Here is a 17,178-nt window from a genome sequence, read left to right on the forward strand (position 1 = left end):
GCATGGGTGTGCAGGTGCCTGTGGAGGACAAGGAAGCCTTACCTGTTGGATCTGGAGTTACAGGTGGCAATGGGCCACACAATATGGGCTCCAGGAATCAAACTTTGATCCTACAGAAGAGCAATACATGTTCTTGACTGCTGAGTGAGCTCTCTAGCCCCCCCCAAAACAAACAAAACCCTTTTGAAAAGAGCAGATTTCTTTATCCTATTTTATGAGTGTGTTTTATCTTCAATGTATATGCACCACATGAGTGTCTGGTATGAGGAATTCAGAAGAGGATGTTGAATTCCCAAGAACTGGAGTTATTGGAGGTTGTTAACCACCATGTGGGTGCTAGGAACCAAATCTGTGTCCTCTGTAAGAGCGACAAGTGCTCTTAGCTACTGAGACATTTGTTGTTGGTTGTTTTTGCTCTTTTTGGGGGCCCGCCACCTAGCTCCCAAACAAATCACACACAGAGTCTTATTATTACTTATAAATGTCCGGCCTTAGCTTGCCTTGTTTCTTGCCAGCTTTTCTTAATTATCACTTCTACCTTTTGCCTCTGGGCTTTTCTTTCTCTTACTTCTGTAATCTTACTTTCACTCTTACTCCATGAATGGCTGTGTGGCTGTGTTTGGTCCCTAGCATCCTCCTCTCCTTGTTCTCTTGATCGTTCTTCTCCATCCTCCCAAATTTCTTCTTCTATTTATTCTCTCTGCCTGCCAGCCTTGCCTATCCTTTCTCCTGCCTTGCTGTTGACCATTCAACTATTAGAACATCAGGTGTTTTAGACAGGCACAGTAACACAGCTTCACAGAGTTAAACAAATGCAACATAAAAGAATGCAGCACATCTTTGCATCATTAAACAAATGTTCCACAGCATAACAAACGTAACACATCTTAAAATAATATTCTACAACAGACATTTGTCTAGACCAGTGGTTTTCAACCTTCCTAATGCTTCGACCCTTTAATACAGTTTCTCATGTGGTGACCCCCAACCATAAAATTATTTCTGTTGCTATTTCATAACTGTAATTTTGCTACTGTTATGAATCATAATGTAAATATCTGATATGTAGGATATGTGATATGCAACCCCCAAGGAAGTTTTGGCTCATAAGTTGAGAACTACTGCTGTAGACCCTTCTTTTCTTTTCCACCTTCTTTCCTCCCCCCCTTTTTTTTCTCCTTTTTGAGACAGGGTCTGGTACCTAAGGAAGCAGTAAAAGGGTGTTAGGTCCTGTGGAACTGGAGTTACAGACATTATAAACTACCATGAGTGCTGGGAAGAACCAGGGTCTTCAGGAATAACAGCCAGTGCTCTTAACCACTGAGCTATCTTTCTATATCCTTGAATTATTTCTTTGTTGTAAAAACTTCACTCTTTCTTCTAGATTTTTGAATATACCATACATGGTGACCTATAGTTATTCCACTGTGTAATATCACACGAGAGCTTCTCACTCTCATCTACTTATAATTTAGTGCCACGAGTCAAACTTCAGGCTTTTCTACTTCTTATCCCACCTCTGGTAATTATTCTATTTTCAACTTCTCTCAAGTAAGTAATAGGCGGCTGTGTTAGTTTAGGTTACAACTGTTATAATGAAACACCATGACTGAACAGCCTGGGGAGAAAAGGGTTCATTTGGCTTATACTTCCATAGCACTGTTCATATTGGAAGGACGTCAGGCCTTGCCAAGGCCATGGAGGGGTTGCTTACTGGCTTGCTCATCATAGCTTGCTCAGCCTGCTTTCTTATAGAATCCAGCCCAAGGACAGCACCACCCACACTGGGCGTGGGCGTGGGCGTGGGCGGGGCCCTCCCCATCAATCACTTATTAAGAAAATGCTCTACAGGCTTGCCTGCAGCCGGATCTCATAGAGGCATTTTCTCAATTGGGATCCCACTTCTCTCAGATGACTCTACCTTGTGCCAATCAAGTTGACATAAAATTAGCCAGTACAGCCCCAACCTTGTTTAGCTTCTGAGATTGGACAGATCTGGTGCCTTTAGGGTGGTATGCCCCAAAACTACTTTCAACTTCTAAGATCAATGTGTTTTTTTTTTTGGACTTCACACATGAGATCATGCAATTCTGGTTTTCATGTGCTTGATTTATTTCATTTAGCATAATCACCAGTTCCATTCATACTGTCAGGAATAACAGGATTTGTGTCCACCAAAGTGCTTAGTGGGTCAGGATAATTGCTGCCAAGCCTGACCACCTGAATTCAATCCCCAGAACTCCCATGGTGGAAAGACAGAACTGATTCTGCACGTTGTCCTGACCTGCACTTTTGTGCTATGCATGACTCACCCTGCATACACACAACTAAATGTAACAAAAACAAAGAATGGGAGGACTTCATTTTTCTTAAGGCTCACCAGTTTTCCATGTATATATACCACATTAAAAAGAAATACATTTATTGGTTGACCCTTAGCTTGCTTCTACTTCTTGGCAAAACAACAACAACAACAACAACAACAACAAAACAAAAAAACCTACTTCAAAAATCTTTTACCCAAATAACCTCAATTTTCTTTATCCTTATACTATTCTATAACTGGAAATTCATACAACCATACAATAAAATTCAGTGCAATCATTGGCAGACATAAAGTCATTATTATCTAAAGAGCAACACAACCAGCAGGGTAGCTTATTACATAAGCCTAATTAACAGTTGTCAAGACGAAGTATTAAAAATAAACACCCAAACCCTTTTTATGAATATTCATAACTGAGTAGAAACACCTCAGTTCAAGAAAAGAGGTGAGGTAAAACGAATTAAACACACAAAGCCTTCTCATCTTGAGAAAGTTAGAAAAGCTGTGTCTTCCTTTCCTACGATTAGGAAAAGTCTAATTTATAGCAGGTTTTATGATTTGACTGATACTTAGCTTACCGACTTACCAAATTTTAGAACCTTGGGCAAGTCAACTAACATTTCCTCATTTATGAACACCCTACAGTGCTGTTGAAATTCATCATAAGCTTGCCAAATATCACACATATGTAGGTGGTGTGGCACTTGTGAGCGGTTTTCTCCGCATGCCTGCGCTTACTCTCTCCAGCGCCTTGTACTTTCTGATTAATCAGTAGGTCTTGAGTTTTTTTCCGGGGTAACACCCGATCACCTTTGAGTACAGGGCGCATGAGCTCCGAGGGAGCTCTTCAGGTGACACTGCCCGCAACACCGAGGTGAACCTGCTGTCAGAAAAACTACCGAGATTCCTTTTTGCTCAAAGCTCAGGATGACTTCGGGGACTCCCCAAACGCAACCCGGAAGAAAGGAACTTCCGCCAGGCACAGGGAAGGTAGGCTACATTGAGAAACAGAACCGGAACAGGAGGGAATGACGCCAGCCCACAGAGGAAGGTGTCCGGAAGCGCCGGGGGACTACAGTTCCCATAAGCCCGCGGGGCTAGGTGAGGGGCAGGCGTCGAGACATAACCGGACAGGCCTTGCCAGTCATTTGGCTATACCAAGGTAAATGCCGACACCGCGGCTGCAAGGGAAGAGCTGACTTACGGTTCGCAACTAGATTGTGCGAGTAACCCTCCCAACCCATCCTAAACCGACCAAAATGACGCGCCCAATAGGGGCGTCCTTGAGATTTCCGGGCCACAGGACCCCACGCCCCTGCGAGCTTTCCCGGTGCGGACGACGCGGGGATTCTCCACCCCTAGCCTCTGGCCCGGCAGGAGATGGGCTGTGCCTGACTCCGGGGCGTGGAGAGTGGGGCGTAGAGGCGCAGAGGAGCAGGCGACCTCCGCTCATCTTTGCTCGCTTCCCCGCCGCCCTTGGCGGAGGCGGTGAAAGCTGTGGCAGTCTGGTGGGCCGAGGCTAAGCAGCACTTCCATCCTTGTCCTTAATCCCCCTTACTACCCGCTAGCGTGGTGTAAATCCGCAGGAGAGGCCGAGCGACTTGCCCTGGGTCACAGATTAAGTTGAAGCGAACTTTTCAAGACTCGCTCCGTACCTTCCCGAGTTTTACCCGAGAGGGGCCAGGTTTGAGGTCCGCGGGCTCTTTTTTTTTTTTTTTTTAAACACTAGCGGTATCCAGGGGGCACCTTTGGGACCAGGTGTAGAATCCTAGTGCGTCACCAGCCCGGGTCTCCCCAGCCGGAACATAAACAAGCCCAGGGTCCTCGGCACAACGACCCCAGCCGAGGCGCCCGGCCGCCTCTTTCCTCTCCTCCGAGAACGTTCAGTCCGCGCAGCGTCACCGCGGCGAAGCGGGTGGGTGGGGTTTGCTGCACCGCGGCGGCGGCGGCGGCGGCAGCTAGTGGGTCCTCCGGTGACTCCGGGGCGGGGCTGCTGGGAGGGTGCCCCCCGACTGAACGACTTCTCCGGAATGGGGGGTGTGGCCGGTCGGCCAGCATCATCCGGGTGGGAGAAAGGGTCCGCTGTTACCGGCGGCGCAATCCCCAAGGCCTGCTGCTAGAGATGCTCTTCCTCTCGGTGAGTTGTTTTGCTGTTTTTGTTGGCTGGGATGTAGTCTTAGTCACGCCCCACGAAGGAGGAAGGAACAGGCCACCTTGGTCGGTGTGGCCTTGATTGGACCGGGCAAAGGGGAATCGACCAGCTGCTCTCCCGGGCCTCCTCACTTCGGGCTATCATAATCCGCGGCTGCGCTCGGTGTTCAGTTTCATGCAGGCTCTTGGGAAAGCTGGTGCTGCTGCTGCTGCTGCTGTCTGATTCCCGCGGACAGACCTTGGGACCGGGGCCGGAGCTGGCAGCTGGAGATGGCGGACACCAGATCGGTGTATGAAACCAGGTTTGAGGCGGCGGTGAAGGTGATCCAGAGTTTGCCGAAAAATGGTACGTGCACTGGGCTCCCCGTTAAAACCTCTCAGCTGGTTCTGGTCTACCTTATTTAGCGTTCCCCTCCCATCCAGTCATTAAAGGGAATGTGATTGAAAGGATGGTCTTGTGTGTGAGTTGATTACCCCCTGATCTTTGAGGCCAAAGGCGAATGTATTATCCAGATTTTAAGTAATGTATATCGTTGAAAACAAGCCTTCTCACTTAATAACTGCGTATTTGGGTATGTTAAAAAAAAGTCTGCAAGCGCAAGGCCCTGGGTTCAATCCTCAGCTTAAAAAAAAAAAAAAAAAGTCTGGATATGTATTCTGTTAACAATTTGCAAAAGTTTTGTAATTTTGTCTAGACAGTGTTAAGGAAGTTTTTTTCCATCACTAAATTTTATTTTTCTCTGTTCTAAGTAGAGAGGCTTGGGAAGGGAGACTTACTTTATAAATTCGTATGCGTTTGCATTATGATTTACATTTCATAATAAATTAGATGCTTAAAATTGCTACTATGTGTGCTAGAGTCAAACATAGTATTGTTATGTTACTATAGTATTTAATGTCTTCTCGCGTTTCATTTGTCATCTTTTGGCTAAGTAATGAATAGTCAGCATAGTTCATTTCAATAAAAACTCTTCAAGTACAGTTTTGAAAGCTCGTAGGGCATAGGTTACCATGTACAAAGCCCTGATGCAGTTCCGACACCCCTCCAAAACAGTGGCCCAGGATCTCTGGAGGATCAAGAGGGCTGGAGAAACGGCTCAGGAGTGGAGAGAGCCCTTGGCCTAGTGTGTGTGCAAGCTCTAGACGCGGTGGTGTTTTATTTTATACCTTTAACATCGTATTGGAGGAGAATACAGGAAACTAAGCTAAATGAAGGAAGGAACTAATAAACCCAAGGTGGTGGTGCATGCCTTCATTCACAGCACACCAGATGGATCTCTTGAGGCCAGTCTGCTCTGCATAATGAGACCCTATTTCAAAAAACAAAAAAAGGAAATGATAATATAGGAATTCATAAAATTAGATATTGATCATTAGATATTGATATGATTTAAGAGTTTTATGTAAGGAGTATGTTCACTTCTTTTTTTTTTAAATTTTTGGTATTTCGAAAGGATTTCTCTGTGTAACCCTGTCTGTTCTAGAACTCACTCTGTAGACAGGCTGGCCTTGAACTCACAAGAGATCCACCTGCCTGTGCCTGCCGAGTTCTGGGATTAAAAGCGTGCACCACCACTGTCCAACGTGGTGGTGTGCTTTTCCAAGCCATTCATTTTATAATTTTTTGAAAACTGATAAGATAGACCTGATTTTTTTGATCCTTCCTACTTTATTATTTTACACTATACTTATTATTAAGAAATATATATGGATTGCTTACAAATATAGATAATGGATTGCAGGCCAGCCTGTTTGGGCTACATAGCAAGATACTGTTAAAAACAAAAACAAAAACAAAAACAAAAAACCAAAGTATTGCAAAATGAAGATAAACTTGTTCAGTGGCCCTTGTGACAGATGTGGTGGGCTGTAGCTCAGTGATAGAGATTGCCTGAGCCCTTGGGTTCAATCCTCAGCATTTCAAACAAAAAAGGGTAGGGAGCAGGCATGGCTCAGTGGCAGAGTAGGTATTTGGCAGGCATGAAGCCATCAATAGTACAGACATAAAGGCACCTCTGTTAGACACATTCAATATGCTGTCCCTAAAGATAATTGATACTGACTGAAGCACATTTTCTATAATGAATATTTAATATTTTTTGTTATTTTTTCCTTTTTTGGTTTTTGAGACAAAAACTTATATGTACCTCAGGCTGGCCTCAAATTTGGGAGATCCTCTTGTTCCTGCCTCCCAAGTTCTGGGATTATAGATATGCTCTACCATATCTGGCTTAGAATACTTTATTTATTTATTGGCAATATTGGGGATTGAACCTTGGGCCTTGATCATCCTGAGCAAGTTCTCTACCATTGTGCTCTGTCTCCAGTCCTATTTTAAATTGTTTGGTTGACTTGGAATTATTTTGCAATGAGATCTTGTAGCTTTTGCTATTTATTGCCTAATATTTATTTAAAGCCTACAGTAAGGAGGGGCTGGAGAGATGGTTAAGAGCACTTGATGCTTTTTCAGAGGACTCAAGCTTGTTTCCTAGCACCCATGCCACCTATAACTCCAGCTCTGGGGGATACAATGGCCTCTTCTGGCCTCCACAAGTACTGGCGTGCATATGTATATACACAGGAGCACAAATAAAAATTATAAACAAATCTAGGTTAATGAATTATGTAAAATATGTGTCTGATAGAACCTTAGTTATTAGACATATAACTTGTTAGATAATAGTTCAAACACATGTGTTACTATGTCATAGGAACGTCTTTGGACAGAAGTAATGCTGTCTTACATGTAGTATATTCCGTATATGTTCTCAGTTTTGGCTTATATTTGTTATAATATTTACCATTTACTTAAGCCAATAAACTTGTAAATTTTGTTAGCTTACTGAAGATATGAGATGAAGTTGTTTAATTAAAATTTTTTATTACACTTATTTTGTGTGTGTGTGTGCACACTTGTCTCCACAAGTTGTCAGAGGACAACTTACAGAAGTTAATTTTCTCTTTTCATGTCTTGGTTACAAGTGCCTTAGATGTGCGGAGCTGTCTCACCACCCTGCCCCTTTTCACTGTTTTTGAAATTTTAAATTTAGATTTTTGTTATTAACTCATTCTAGCTGTGGTTTTTCTATTTTTATTCTTTGCGCTATAAAGAGTAGCAATCTTGTGGAAATACTGTGTCTAAGAAATACTCCTAAATGTTCATATGTAGGTAATTATTACTGTGATTTTTGAATTAATTATACACTTGTGGCCAAACCTGAACTACTAGTTTTCAATTTGTATATGTTGTAATTTCTAATTACAAACAAACAAACAAACAAAAACTACTAGCTTTTGATTACTTCATGTTATACCTGATATATAATCTATTATCTTTAAACTACCTTTATAATTACTATTTTCAATAACAGTTTCCATTTTTAAAAGTAATGAGCACTAGGATGGAGAGATGGCTCAGCAGTGAAGAGTATTGTTCTTCCAGAGGTCCTGAGTTCAGTTCCCAGCACCCACATCAGGAGGCTCACAAATTCCTGGGACTCTAGCTTCAGGAGATCCTGTGCCTCTGGCCTTCCGCAGGTCCTAAACTTACATACAGACACACACTTACATATAACAAAACAAAGAACACTGAGTTTTTTAACAGAAAAAAGGGAAAATGAAATAATCATCTGCATCCCTACCTACTATCCAGAAACATCCCTTTTAAAATTTTCATGCATATTGTGTTGTACTTCTTGGTAGGAGATAAATTAATTCACCCACATGGTAACTCACTCCATCTCCAGTGTATCTGACACCTTCTTCCAGCCTTCATGGGCACCAGACAGATACAGAATACACAGACATACATGCAAGCAGGCACAACAGTCACACACACTAAGAAGGGGAAAAACAAAACAAACCAGTAAGACCTGAGTAAGGGGTGTGTGTGTGTGTGTGTGTGTGTGTGTGTGTGTGTGTGTGTAAAGAGTACAGAATACCAAGTGAGATTACCCATCTCTAATCTCAGCCCTTGGGAAGCAGAGGCAGGAGGATTACAGGTAAAGGCCAGGATGGGATGACCAGTGGGGTTACATAGTAAATTCCAGGTCAGCCCAGTCTACAGTAGGGAAATTGTGTAGCCTAAGTGGAAACGCTGCATGTTTACTTTGATTATTAAAATTTTAACAGTAAATATCAACTTCTTGACCAAATTTCAAGTTTTCACTATCCAAAAGACTTTGGGAGAGCCAGTTAGTATGAACTTTGGTTAATAATAATAATAATAATAATAATAATAATAATAAATAACAGATTTCTCAATTTATACCTCTAAGTTTAGATACATTAATTTATTTGAAGACATTTCTTCATACATTTCTTTGTAATGTAATATTTACTGGTTGTTTCAGTTGCATTTGTAAAATGGTTGCTAATTTATTTATTGAACTGATACTGTTCTTAAACGTTTAAAGTTTGAGAACATTTTGATATCAAAGGAGAGCAACTAATACCTGATGTTTTTCAGGTTGAAATGAATTATCTGAATTATAAAGAGATGTAGCCCAGGTGTGATAGCTCCTGCCTTTGTCTCAGCACTCAGGAGGCTGGTTCGGAAAGATTGTGGAGTTTGAAGCCAGCGTGGGCTACTTAGCAGTTCCAGGCAAACCGGAGCTACAGTTTTAGACTCTGAATACAACCAAACCAAACAAGAAATTGATGACTAGTGTGGTGTGGCTAAGCTAATACAGAGCTTTACATTAGGATTTATAGTCCCAAGTGATCTGTATTTAATGTTTGTTTCCCACAGGATCATTCCAGCCAACAAATGAAATGATGCTCAAGTTCTATAGCTTCTACAAACAGGCAACTGAAGGGCCCTGTAAACTTTCAAGGCCTGGATTCTGGGATCCTATTGGAAGATATAAATGGTAATTTCGTTTATAGAGCTAAGAAACAATTGTCATTTAAATCAATTAATTGTACAGCTGTGTTTTGTGCATAATGCATCCTAGGTATTTTGTTCTGTAAGTGTCCTTAATACAATTTTGAAAAGGTTGGGGAAGATAGGAAAACAGCAGTGTTGTAGGTAGGTGTTCTACAGAGAGAAAATGTTTGCACTTAGTCTTTCTTTCCTTTTGTGGAGGTCCCTCCCTCCACATAGATCAGTTCCCCATAGTAAATGAACAAGTTTACTCGTGGTAGTACAACACAGTCATTCTAGCAGTCCAAGATAGAGGCAGGAGGATCAAGAATTCAAGGCCATCATTGTTTATAAAAGTGAGTAGGAGGCCAGCCTGTGCTATATGAGATCATTTCTCAAAAAAAAAAAAAAAAAAAAAAAAAAAAAAGCAAAAACCAAACTACCAAACTTCCTTACTCTTTGAACTGCCAAAGAAAACAGTGGCTTTTGCTTGTCTAGTGAGTTGTTTGCTTTGAGACTTTACGGTAATGTGTAACTAGGCATGACACCGATGCTACATTAACTTTGGTCTAAGATGACTTCTTACCCACTGGACTTGAGTAGAATATTGGTTTCTAATGTTATAGTTAAAAACGAATCATTAAATATTTAGATGCTCTACCATTTTCTGAATTGACTAATACTTGTGAACAGTTTGATATGTTTACTGCTGCAGATTTACAAAATACTGACAAAAGTTAAATTTAGATTATACTTTATCAATAGAGTATGGTAATTAGTGCATCATGTTTTTCAACTAATTAAGTTACTGGTTCACAGATGGAAATTATTTTTTCCCCTAGAGTTGACCTTTGGCAGAGTTAACTGCTGTAAAAAATGCATGAAGAGGGGATTTGTGTTATTTTTGGGACAGTCTCATTCTAAAACTCATATGTAGCCTTGGACTTTGCTTGCTCTCTCTACTTTCCCAGTGTTGAGGTCATAGGCAAGATGACAGGCATGAACTACAGTACTCAGTTTATTCCATGTTAGGGATTGAACCCAGGGCTATGTGTTTGCTAGGCAAATACTTTTACCAACTGAACTACATCCTCAGTTCTGTTTCATCTTTATTTCTAGTATATAAAATAGTTATACATGTTGGGGAATATTATTTTAAGGTATGTTACTTTTGTTTATGTTGAATTTGTTTAACTCTGTGAAGCTGTGTTACTTTTCCTGTCTCAAACACCTGATGGTCTAATAAAGAACTAAACAGCCAATAGCAAGGCAGGAGAAAGGATAGGTGGGGCTGGCAGGCAGAAAGAATTAATACAAAGAAAGAAGTAACCAGAGAAGGAAGAAGACATCAGGGGTCAGCCACCCAGCTACATGGCAAGCCACAGAATAAGAGTAAGATTTATAGAAGTAAGAGGATGGGAAAAGCCTAGAGGCAAAAGGTAGATGGGATAATTTAAGGATGCTTGCAAGCAACAAGCCAAGCTAAGGCCAGGCATTTATCAGTAAGAATAAGCTTCTATGTGTGATTTATTTAGGAGCGAGATGGCAGGCCCCCCAAAAGAGCAAAAACAAACAACAACATATACATTTAAATTAATGGGAAAAATTTTTACCAAAACTTCTGTTTATGTACAACATGGTGTTTTACAGTTCTTATAGTCTTCTAAATGATTTGTTATTGTTACTATTCTTTATAATGACATAAAAGCTTTTTTGAGGCTGGAGAGATGGCTCAGCGGTTAAAAGCACCTGGTACTTTTACAGAGGCCTTGGGTTTAGGTCGTTGTACCCACAGTGGGTGTCTTACAACTGTGACTCCAGTTCCAGGGGATCTGATGCCCTCTTCTGGCCTTTCAGAGCAGTTGCATGAAAATGGTGCACATATATACACTCAGGCTCACATACATAAACACAAAAATTAAAAACGGATCTCTGAGGTTGGAGACATAGCTCGATGGTTAAGTATACTTACTTTTACAGAGGACCTAAGTTTTGTTCCCAGCATCCATATGGTGGCCCACAACTGCCTGTAACTCCTGTTCCAGGGAATCTGACAACCTCTTCTGGCTTCTATGAGTTCCTGCACAGTAGTGTACATAAACTTGTGCTATAAACATACTCATGAAAATAAATTTTTAAAAAATCCTTAAAAATTTTCAAAGGGCCCTTAGGATATATTTATGAATAGTCTATAGTCTTCTGTGGTCTATACATATGTGGGTAGGTTGGATACTTAATGTTTAAAATCCTCTTATTTTATATTTTCAAAAATTATTGTGACAGGTTACATAAGGCCATTGTATGCAGTAGGATTTAAGCACGTTCTTCTGGACTCTCCTGCTGTCCCTTCTCTCCCTCTTCCCTCTCCCTGTCTAAATTAGTCTCCTGGCTCCTCATTTCACTAGACTTTATGTCATGAGTACACACATGATTTTCTGTATAAAGTTTAAGATCCATAAATGAGAGAAGACATGATGTTTGTCCTTCTGAGACTGATTTAATTCACTTCATATGATTTTCTCTGGTTGTATCCATTTTCCTACAGTTAGCATAACTTCATTATTTAATAACTTTAAATGTTAGCTCATGCCTAGTTCAAAAATCAAGTGTCTTTTGTTATTGCTCTTATATTTTCATTTCTAGGGATGCTTGGAGCTCATTGGGTGATATGACTAAAGAAGAAGCCATGATTGCATATGTTGAAGAAATGAAAAAGGTAGGAAAATAATTCATAGTAGAGAATAAAAATATTTAAGGCAGCTTGAATTTACTTTTTTCGTGTGTGTGACAGTAGTCGGGGTTGAACCCATGCCAATCAACTACTCTACTATTGAGCTGTATGTCCAGCACCTCTAATTAATTTTTTTTTTTTGAGACAATGTCTTATGTAGCTTAAGCAGCTTCAGAGTTGACACGTGGCAGAGAATACCTGGCTATCTCGCCTCTCCTTCCTGAGTGCTGGAATTAGGACAGGCACCACACAGCCCAGCTTTATGTGGTGCTGGAGAGAGACCTCCATGGCCTCATGCATGGAAGCCAAGCATATTACCTAACTAACTACACGCCCAGCCCTGTCTGATGATCTTCAATTGCTTTTGAACATAAAGGGACTCTGTAGTAAGTCAGTCTGTCTCCCCACGCCTAGAGGATTTTTAATAATTATTATTTGGATTATTCAGAATGATCATTTCCTATCTCTTTTTTAGTATTGCCCGTGCTATTCTTTGTTGTGCCCTTTGTTACATTTTCACAACTTTTGTTTAGTGGACTTTAGAACAAAGGGCAGAGTTAATTCTTTTAGTGTTATCTATATCGGTAGCACAAAGACAAAGGAGCCCTTCAAAAGCAGAGAGAAGTAAAAGGCATTGTGGCTTGACCATGTTTTCCTTTTAAAAAGTTATACTTGTGTGTGAGTGTGCGTGTGTGTGTGTGTGTGTGTGTGTGTGTGTGTGTGTGTGTCATAGTGCATGTGTGACAGACACTCAGAGGACAGCTTGCAGGACTTGGTTCTCTCCTTTTACTGTGTGTGTTCTGAGACAAACCTCGGATTGTCTGGCTTGCCAGCAAGGGACTTTACCCACTGAGCCATCTTGCAGACTTCTTTCTTAACTTCAAATAGAGTATAATTTTCAGGCTACATTTCTATAATTCAATATAAAGTTGAACTGACATAATATTTATTTATGGTTTGTTAAGTAATGGTTTAGCCACAGTTTACAGTAAGAAAGGGAGCTAGGAGTGGTGACTTGTGCTTGTAACTCCAGCAGTGTGGACTCTGAGCAAGAGGGTTGCTAGGAGTTGAGGCCAGCCTGGGCTACAGTGCTAAGACCTTGTCTCAGTAGGGCATGGTCAAGCACACTCTTTGGAGACTGTAGCTGGAGGATCTCTATGAGTTCAAGACCAGCCTGGTCTACATAAGGAGTTCCAGGACAGCCAGGGATATACAGTGAGATCCTGCACCCCCCCCCAAAAAAAAAAACAAAAATGAAAAACCCAAACCCAAAACAAACAAATGGATGCTTCTGAATTGTCTCATAGTCTTGAAGGTATCAAAGAGTTTATCAATTCCTGCTTTATTTTTATGTTCTCTTAGATACTTCCTTAATATCAAACAACAGATACAACTTTATTCTAGCCCATGGTTTTCTGTTTTTTAATAAACCCCAGTTTTTAATGTACAACTTAAAGATTATCATATAGATATTTTTTTCACATGAAGCCTGTGTAAAATGTCCTTAAGTGAAAATACTTTTAAAATAGAAAAGTTATTTTAATTTATGTGTATGTGTGTAGTATGAATCTTAAAGAGTCTTATTAATAAAACTCAAACCCAAGGCCAGTTATTGGGGTGAATGCTGGAAGATCAGAGAAGCAGAACAAGCCACAGCTATCTCACCTTGCTAGTTCCTCAGGTGATCTTGTTTCCTCAGACTGCAAGCTTCTGAGTCCTCCTCCACATGAATCTCAGCTGAACTGTGTTGCTCCAAAGCTTAACTAACTACATGCTTTTTCCCCTTTAGTTCCTGGTCCTCACGCCTTATATACCTTTTTCTTTCTGCCCCCACTCCCTGGGGTTAAAGGTTGGGTTTCTGGGATTAAAGGCGTGGGTCACCATGCTTAGCTGTTTCTAAAGTGGCCTTGAACACACAGAGATCCACCTGGCTCTGCCTCCCAAGTGCTGGGATTAAAGGCGTGTGCCACCACCGCCCAACTTCTGTTAGGGCTTATTCTTCCTATTTTCTAGCCACCATTTTTTGGCTTTGTTCTAGTGGCTGTCTGTTCTCTGACCCCAGATATGTTTATTTCAGGGAACACACAATATTTCAGGGAACACAATACCCACCACATATGTGCATGAGTATATGTGGACCACATGCATGTAGGAGCCCTCAGAGGTCAGAAATGGAGTTACAGATGTGAGCCACTATGTGGGCGCTGGGAACTCAGCCTGGGTCCTCTGAAGAATATCAAGTTCTTTTTAACTAACAGCTGAGCTATCTCTCCAGCTCCAAGAATAATTTTAGATCTTTAGTATTTACATCTTTAGTATACTTGAAAACATTTAGTTTATGTACATTATATAATTACTGTAGTCCCTTTGGGGAGTCTGCTAATGAACTTCAAATCTGGAAATTATTGACAGACTGAAAATAATAGATTTTGTACAACTATAGATCAAGTTAATTGGTGATTTTATAGTATTTCTTTCTCTTAATTACAGATTCTTGAAACTATGCCTATGACTGAGAAAGTTGAAGAATTGCTGCATGTTATAGGTCCATTTTATGAAATTGTAGAAGACAAAAAGAGCGGGAAGACTTCTGACTTGACCTCAGGTTGGACAATCTTATGTTTCTTTTCAAGACACAGAGTCTTGTGTACAAGGTTGGACCAGACTGGCCTCTAACTCACCATCTTCCTGCCTTATTTCCCAGGTTGTGGGATTAGAGGCGTGTCCAATCCTGCTCAGCTCTGTTTTACTTTTTTTTCTTAACTCAGCAACTTATATATTATGCATGCATGCTCTAATACCTGTGCGTCTAATATTCTCTTTTGCTTTCCATGCCAGTCCGATTGGAGAAAATCTCCAAGTACTTAGAAGGTAGGAATAATAATCCATGTAAAACCCTTGTTTAAAATTTACAGGGCAATGGGGCTGGAGTGTTGGCTCAGTGGTTAAGAGCGCTCCCTGGCTGCCCTTCCAGAGGTGATGGGTTCAATTCCTAGCATCAACATGGTGGTTTACAGCCATCTTTAACTCCAGTTCTAGAGGATCTCATGCTTTCTTCTGACCTCTGTGGATACCAGGTAGTGCACAGATATATATGCAGGCAAAACACCCAAAAATAAAATAAAATGAAATAATTAAAAATACTAATAGAAAAATAAATAATAAAAAAGTTTAAGGAAAAAGTAATTCTGCACAAATACATAAAACATAAATTTATCATCTAGGAATTATTATTCAAAGTGAACACATTGTATGAGGTTCTAAAATATTATTAAACTCTAAATTTTAACCTATTAAAATATTCCAAGTGGTTCATTTTTATATTACAGAAATATAGAAGAATTAATAGTTTTTGGTTTTTGTTCATTATTTTGCTTTGTTTTTGTTTTTTTCAAGACAGGGTTTCTTTATGTAGCCCTGGCTGTCCTGGAATTCACTCTGTAGACCAGGCTGGTCTTGAGTTCAGAGATCCTCGTACCTCCGCCTCCTGAGTGCTGTGATTAAAGGTGTGTTGACACCACCACATAGCTTGTTTGTTCTTAATTAAATTAAAAAAAAAATATTTATTTAGTGCACTCATGCCACAGTGCCGAGAGTAGATGTCAAAGAGAAAATTATGGGACTCGGTTATCTCTTTCTACTGTGTGAGTGCTGGGGATAAAACTCAGTCCTCAGGCTTGGTAGCAAGTGCCTTTATCTACTGAGCCATCTCACTGGCCAGTTTTGTTCTGAGAAATAATTTTGCTTTATGAAATACGTTATTGATACCATGAATCAAATGTTTTTCTAGCTTATTTTTAAAATATTTGTTATTTAGAAACAGTTCATGTTGCCAACACTGGCTTTGAACTCATTATGTAGATGAGGATGGCCTTGAACCTTGGATTACTCTGTTTCTACCTCTCAAGTTGTTGGGTTACAGGAGTGTGCCACCAGGCCTGGCTGCTTGCTTCCTCTCTCCCCTCCTCTTTCTTTCTGTCTCTGTCTCTTGCTGTCTCTGTCTTATTATATGGGTATACTTGCTTTGTCTGCAGGTGTCTTTTTGCACCACCTGCATGCCCGGTGCCCTTGGAGGCCAGAAGAGGGCATCAGACTTCCTGGAACTGGAGTTGCACATGGTTGGGAGCCACTCTGTGGGTACTAGGAGTTGAGCCCAGTTTCTCTTGAAGAGACAGTGTTCTTAACCACTGACCTATCTCTCCAGCTCCTAGATAATTTTGTAAAAAGATTTATTTGGGGTTGGGGATTTAGCCCAGTGGTAGAGTGCTTGCCTAGCAAGTGCAAGGCCCTGGGTTCGATCCTCAGCTCAAAAAAAAAAAGATTTATTTGTATTTTATGTGTATGGATGTTTTGTCTGCATGTGTGCCTGTGTGCCCTTTGTGTGCCTAGTGCCAGAAGAGGGCGTCAGACCCCTGGGGACTGCAGCATGGATGATGGTGAGCAACCATGTATGTGGGCAGGTGCTGGGCATGGGATCTAGATCCTCAGCAGCTAGTGCTTTCCACCACTGTGCCAGTCTCAGCCTCTTAGGAGTCTTTGTTCTTTATGAGGTTAAGGACGTTCTGTTATATTCTTTGTTTCTTTAGCATTTTTATAACAAAAACGAAAGTTGTGATTTTGTTTCTTCATCTCATCTATGTGATTAACAATCATGTGGCTTTTGTCATTTAAATTTTTTTAAGTGATTTTTTTCAATTAGATTTTTTTTTTTTCATTTTACACACCAACCACTTTAAAAAAAAAAAAAGATTTATGTATCATGTACAGTGTTCTGTCTGCATGTGTGCCTGCAGGCCAGAAGAGGGCACCAGATCTCATTATAGATGGTTGTGAGCCACCATGTAGTTGCTGGGAATTGAACTCAGGATCTCTGGAAGAGCAGCCAGTGCTCTTAACCCCTGAGCCAACCCCTATATGGCCTTTTACATAGATTTTTGGATGTTGAGTAGTGTTCATTATCACATAACTGCATTGATGTTTTCTGCTGTCAGATGTTTTGTTGCAAACGTTTATTTGATGGGGTTTGGAGGAGGCTTCTTATTACATTTGATGAAGGTGTCCACGGGTGTGAGTTTCTTCGTGTGTGTGTGTGTGTGTGTGTGTGTG

The 17,178-nt window shown here is 40.8% G+C and overlaps 1 protein-coding gene across 10 annotated transcripts in view; it reads left to right on the plus strand.

The window, feature by feature from the left end:
* Acbd5 (acyl-CoA binding domain containing 5) overlaps positions 1 to 17,178 on the plus strand; it is a 53,290-nt gene that overhangs the window by 12,027 nt on the left and 24,085 nt on the right. For 2 of the 10 annotated variants that reach the window (XM_036187650.1, XM_036187652.1), the window contains exons 1-5: positions 3,248 to 3,316; positions 4,649 to 4,823; positions 9,228 to 9,348; positions 11,985 to 12,057; positions 14,563 to 14,677. In XM_036187650.1, the coding sequence (XP_036043543.1) occupies positions 3,254 to 3,316; positions 4,649 to 4,823; positions 9,228 to 9,348; positions 11,985 to 12,057; positions 14,563 to 14,677 (547 nt within the window). In that variant the 5' untranslated portion in view covers positions 3,248 to 3,253. Of the gene's footprint in view, positions 1 to 3,154; positions 3,317 to 3,359; positions 3,489 to 4,314; positions 4,464 to 4,648; positions 4,824 to 9,227; positions 9,349 to 11,984; positions 12,058 to 14,562; positions 14,678 to 14,910; positions 14,944 to 17,178 lie in introns of those variants that run through there. The other 8 variants (XM_036187653.1, XM_036187649.1, XM_036187659.1 and 5 more) reach the window with 8 other exon arrangements.

Source organism: Onychomys torridus, chromosome 5, assembly GCF_903995425.1.
Source record: "Onychomys torridus chromosome 5, mOncTor1.1, whole genome shotgun sequence".
NCBI classification, from domain to species: Eukaryota; Metazoa; Chordata; class Mammalia; order Rodentia; family Cricetidae; genus Onychomys; species Onychomys torridus.